Source organism: Primulina eburnea, chromosome 6, assembly GCF_022965805.1.
Source record: "Primulina eburnea isolate SZY01 chromosome 6, ASM2296580v1, whole genome shotgun sequence".
Classification (NCBI taxonomy): domain Eukaryota; kingdom Viridiplantae; phylum Streptophyta; class Magnoliopsida; order Lamiales; family Gesneriaceae; genus Primulina; species Primulina eburnea.
In genome coordinates this window covers 19972004-19977474 of record NC_133106.1, presented here as the reverse complement: position 1 = coordinate 19977474, position 5471 = coordinate 19972004, and the positions used below count along the sequence as shown (strand labels likewise).

The window sequence follows — 5471 nt, the reverse complement described above, 5'->3', positions numbered from 1 at the left end:
CGATATTCACAATAAAAAGTAATACTCTTAGCATAAAAAGTAATATTTTTTTATGGATGATCCGAATAAAAAATCCGTAGCACAAAATATGACCCGTGAAATCGTTTCACACAAGTTTTTGTCATAACATTATTCTTCAATCTATCCTCACCAGCTGCATAAGATTTGCTCTTCAAGTTTATTTTTTCAAGAATGAAAAAATGAAAATCTTTATTGAAATAAATAAATTAATCAGATTACCAAGGGATTTTATTCAATGCATTGGTTTCACAAAGCCAAAATTTTGGTCATAATAGGTGACCTATGTGTAAAACGACATGACTGTTCTATCTTCCGTCGTGCTGGGGCTGGCCATTGTGCTTCGGTTCAAAAAAGCTAGCAACACACACACATACATATGGGTGTCTCTGTGTGTGAGTGTGTGAGTGTGTGTGTGTGTGTGTGAGAGAGAGAGAGAGAGAGAGAGTGGGAGGCTGCTGTGATGGCTCACTTTATTGTGCTCAAATTCGATGCATTGCTGTAACTATTTTGCCACTGAGAACGAGGCTGACTACTGTTAAAAAGGGGAAAAAAGGGAAGACCCCCCCTTCGGAATTCCTCCTTTTATCTCTCTCCTTGATACTTGCATTGTCTTGTTCTTAAGTTGGTTCTCCTCTCATTCTTTTGTGTCATTCGCATTCGGGTCGATAAAGTTTGGGCTCTTAGCCTACATATTCCTCCTGTTGTCAAGTTGTGTGTAGGCCGTTTGTGTGTTCCCTACAGAGGTATTTCATCGAGAAAATTGATCTTGGTTGATGGGGTTCATGGCGAGGTGTTGGGAAACTTGATTGCTGAAGTTTGAAAGATTTTTTTTAAAAAAATAAAAATTTGGCAAGGCCCATTTTCGAATTTTCATTATTGCATGGGGCTTGAAGCGTCGAAGCTCATGAAGATACAGAAAAGTGGTGAATTTTAAGGGGATCTTACCGGTGTTTTGGCTTTCCGGGTTCTCTTTCTTTGAAGTTGATTTTGGGGCAAAGATCGAATTTTTGGAAGAGGGGGAAGGCAGTAGTGTGTAGAGAGTGCTGTATGAAGAAATAGGAGGCACAATGAAAGATGAAAATACCAAGAAAAGCAAGGTTTTTGGGGCTTCTTCCACTATTTTATTTTCTTGGAAGGAAATGTGGTTTCAAATTTATTATTTTGTATGCTGAAATGATTTTTGTTGGGTATTTTGAAGCTCTCATGGTCAAAGAAACTGATCAGAAAATGGTTCAATATCAAATGCAAAAATGTGGACTATGAAGCCGATGGAGCCGTTCATGGAGGTGTGTACACAATTTTATTGAATAAGAGAGTATGATTTCCATGGGGTTAGAGATAATTTGGTTATGGGGTTGAGTTTCAATATTTGTTTTGTATTTTCTGATTATCTCTTCCTTCTTTGTTTTTAACATGGTATCGGCTGCTGAGAAATCCTATGAGAAGATACTAATGGTTTTTTTTTTTTTTTTTTTTTTGTTCTCTTTGGCTTTTATAGGCTTGTCTTTTTGGTCATCGTAATAATCAAGCAAATTTTTTAAGCATTTTAATTAAGTTTTAAAATTATTTTCCTCCGACGCTGCTTGTTAGAAATGGAAGAAAGAAAATATCAATTGAATATGGGGAAATTCCAACTTCAAGGACCTATTGTTATTTTAAAATTTTCGAGATGTGAAACTATGCAAAATTCAAATTGTAGATCGCTGCTTAATTTTGAGAAAATTAGGTGTTAATAATGATTTTCTCTTTAGGTGGGGATGACGAGTGGAGGAAGAGCTTCTCTGAAAGGGAACCATCTTCAATCAAGAAAAGTAGAACTGGTCGGTAGTATCATATTTCTAACTTTGAATTAACACTTCCAAAAGTTTGAAAATTCACAAGTCGTGTTCAAAGATTTAGTCTGTGCTGTAAAATTACGTGTTCATACTATTTTATTTATTCATCAACATGCTTTCCATACATTAGACCTTTAGATCTTTTTTATGAGACTGGTTTTGTAGAGATTATCTGTCTTGGTTCTGCAGAAAACTCAACCAAAAATATGGAGCGGTCTTTTTCTCGTTCACGTTCTCGGTCCAGGCGAGGGAGAGGTTATCTTGATCACCCTCAGATTATAAATGTTCAGAACTATAGGTTTGTATGATTATTCATTTCTTTCCTTTTAGTTGAAGTTGTTAAATTTTCCGGTTCTTGGTTCAGTGTCTTCGCATCTACCTGGAATGTGGGAGGAAAATCACCATCGAGCAATATGAACTTAGATGGTTGGTTACATTCAGCACCTCCGGCTGACATATATGTACTTGGGTATGATTCTAAATTTGGATCCATGCTGAGAAACAATCAAATTTACCGTGTTCTTCTGAACTGAAGTTATTGTTCTTTCTGCTTTGTAGTTTTCAAGAAATAGTCCCTCTGAATGCTAGTAACATTCTTGGTGCCGAGGACAATGGTCCTGCCAAAAAGTGGCTTGACCTTATAAAAAGAACACTAAACAATGCTCCTGGCGCTTGTGGTGGCAATGTGTGCTATACACCGTCACCTATCCCTGATCCTGTTGCTGAGTGGAATGCGGATTTTGAAGGAGCTACCGGGCATAAAGCCTCGACTTTCTTTCCTCGTAGATCCTTCCAGACACCACAAGGGTGGAGAATGGAGAACGACGTGTCAACCCCACGACCTCGGCTGGACAGGAGGTTAAGTGTGTGTGACCGCGTAATTTTTGGTCATCGGACTAGTGACTTTGAGCCAAGTACGAGATGGGGTTACAGGCCAAGTGATTCTTCTTCTAGCCAGAGACCAAGCGACTACTCCTCTGGTCATCGACCGAGCGACTACTCTTCAAGTCAGAGGCCAAGTGACTATTCTTGTGGTCAGAGGACAAGTGATTTCTCGAGATGGGGGTCGGATGAGGATTATTTGCCTGGGGAATCACCGAGTACAGTTCTGTATTCTCCAATGTCATACAGCACTTATGCACAGGGGGGAGATGCGTACACAATGCCTGGACATGCAAGATACTCTTTAGCTGCAAGCAAGCAAATGGTTGGTGTTTTTCTCACTGTTTGGGTTCGGAACGAGTTGCGGGAACATGTTCGGAATATAAAGGTTTCTTGTGTTGGCAGAGGATTGATGGGATATCTTGGTAATAAGGTAGTGATTTACCTTACAAAGAGTCAGTTAAGTTTGCATTTAGGCATTTCTTGAATAAATAAACTTAAAGGAAGTACCATTTTTTATTGCAGGGATCCATTTCCATTAGCATGTCGTTGCATCAGACCAGCCTTTGCTTTGTGTGCAGTCACTTGACGTCTGGTCAGAAGGAAGGAGACGAGCTTCGAAGAAATGCCGATGTTGTGGAGATCCTAAGGAAAACGAGATTCCCACGAGTCAATGGTATCTATGAAGAGAAATCACCAGAGACCATCCTTGAACACGAGTAAGATTCTCTGGCTTCATTGAAAACCCCTCATTTATCCATTTTATGAAGTGAATTCCTTCTTTTAACCCATCATCAATAACCAACCTCAGACGTATTCTTTTTCACTGTTGTTGGACAATGTGAAAATATAAGAGTTTAATTAAAAATTCTTGTTCTAACTATTGCTGTTTAATATCTTTTGGCTGTAGTCGAATTATTTGGATTGGAGATCTAAACTATCGAATTGCACTGCCATACCGATCAGCCAAAGCACTTATTGAAATGCAAAACTGGAGAGCATTATTAGAGAAAGATCAAGTATGATATCTTCTTATGTTTTCTGAAGTTCAGTTCTTGGAAATACTTAGTTTTATTTTGTTTTCTTATTTGCTAATACTGAATGAAAATTTCTTTTCTTTCCTTTTTCCCTTGCAGCTTCAGATTGAGCAGAGACGAGGTCGAGTATTTGATGGGTGGAGAGAAGGGAAGATATATTTCCCACCAACGTATAAGTATTCTCATAATTCAGACAGATATGCCGGTGATGATATGCACCCCAAAGAGAAACGAAGGACGCCTGCGTGGTAATAACCTATGACTATACTTGTTTCTGCAGTCATGATCTAAATTCTTGAATAATGGAAAAAATTGATTTAATCCTTGATGTATTATTCTAATATCAAATTATATATCCTCTGCTAAGTAAAGGGTTGATATTGATTCTTTTAAACCTGAAGGTGTGATCGAATTTTGTGGTATGGCACCGGGCTTCAACAATTGTCATACGTTTGTGGAGAATCCAGGTTTTCAGATCATAGGCCTGTTTCCAGTGTGTTTTGGGCAGAAGTCGAGTCAGCCCCCAATCGGTTAAGGAAAAGCATGAGCTATTCAAGCTCCAGAACCGACGCGGAGGAACTGTTCCCATATTCACATGGGGAACTGTTCCCATACTCACATGGTTACACTGAACTCTGCTTTTTTTGAAGAAATTCTCATAAAGGTACACGATCTCCCTTGTTTACTTCTTAATTCAGCATAATTTCGAATTTGACATCACGTTTTTGTCCTCTGTGACATATGGACCTTCGTATGCGAATGCCATTCTAAAAATCCCTTGTGGTGCCATTTCAAATTGGCAGTTACGAAAGGGATATTGTCAAGTGTTGCATTGAGTTGTCTTATCTTTTATGTTTCATCGGTCCCCATTTGCAGGATGCGATGGCTTCCAAGAACTCGAGATGGGGACATCCCTTCGCCCATTAACCGATAAAGGTGAGGCCCTTCTCTTTTTCGGTCCACATTTTGCAGCAATTCTCTATGGATTTTGTCTTATTTTCTTCCTCATCTTTCTGATCAGATGTACATATTTGTAACCTTGACGACTAACTTCACACGGTGTCAACGCTACTTAGTCCACACAACTTCTTACATTCCATTTTCAACATTCACCATTTTCCCACGTACACCTCTACGTTTCATACCAAGTTCGTATTTTTAGCCCTCCATTCGCCAGGTACCATCACATTCATCTGCGTCAACTTCCCAAAATCCGATATCATTTCATACTAATGAGCAAACTAATTTTATCGCAGGATGCGGCAATTGTATGTAATCATTCAAGAAAGGGAATACAAGGATCCTGTCTTCACTTTGTTCATTAATGCTGGAAATTCTTTATTTTTTAGATTCGAAAAAAAACTCTTGACAAAGGGGAGATTGGTTATGGTCAAAATAATCCCACCCCTTTTCACCTTTTAGCTTTAAATGAAGAGAGAATTAACGTGATAGGAAAATTACAGCAGCATTATTTGATTTCTCTGTAAGAGTGCTTTGTGCTCTGTTTTATGCCAATGATTCTAACTGAAAAGTTGTTTTCTTTGTTTCCTCCCTTTTGTATGGATCTCTGTGTCCATATCTCACACACACACACAGAGATATACATACATATATATATATATACATATATATATATATATATATATATATATATATATGCTTTACTTTGGTCTGAAATTAAAGCAAAAGCAACTTA

The 5471-nt window shown here is 38.2% G+C and overlaps 1 protein-coding gene across 3 annotated transcripts; it reads left to right on the top strand.

Moving 5' to 3' along the window:
• Nucleotides 1-431: 431 nt before the first annotated feature.
• Nucleotides 432-5157, top strand: LOC140833851 (type IV inositol polyphosphate 5-phosphatase 7-like). 3 transcript variants are annotated; one of them, XM_073198306.1, is made up of 14 exons: nucleotides 433-764; nucleotides 1003-1118; nucleotides 1220-1307; nucleotides 1773-1841; nucleotides 2046-2154; nucleotides 2221-2325; nucleotides 2415-3171; nucleotides 3264-3457; nucleotides 3649-3757; nucleotides 3875-4023; nucleotides 4177-4439; nucleotides 4652-4711; nucleotides 4797-4952; nucleotides 5032-5157. In XM_073198306.1, exons 2-11 carry the CDS (start codon nucleotides 1089-1091, stop codon nucleotides 4421-4423), a joined length of 1857 nt encoding a protein of 618 aa, XP_073054407.1. In that variant the 5' UTR covers nucleotides 433-764; nucleotides 1003-1088; the 3' UTR covers nucleotides 4424-4439; nucleotides 4652-4711; nucleotides 4797-4952; nucleotides 5032-5157. The 3 variants fall into 3 exon arrangements, with proteins under 3 accessions (XP_073054408.1, XP_073054407.1, XP_073054406.1); XM_073198305.1 differs by having other exon boundaries at nucleotides 433-1118; XM_073198307.1 differs by lacking the exon at nucleotides 1773-1841 and having other exon boundaries at nucleotides 432-1118.
• The last annotated feature ends 314 nt before the right edge of the window (nucleotides 5158-5471 follow it).

What these genes read in the sequence shown, in the direction of transcription:
- LOC140833851 (XM_073198306.1), top strand. Translation starts at nt 1,089, where the DNA reads ATGAAAGATGAAAATACCAAGAAAAGCAAG. An exon ending in TGGGATATCTTGGTAATAAG is followed by an intron (nt 3,172 to 3,263) that starts GTAGTGATTTAC and finishes TTTTTATTGCAG; the next exon opens with GGATCCATTTCCATTAGCAT. An exon ending in CATTATTAGAGAAAGATCAA is followed by an intron (nt 3,758 to 3,874) that starts GTATGATATCTT and finishes TTTCCCTTGCAG; the next exon opens with CTTCAGATTGAGCAGAGACG.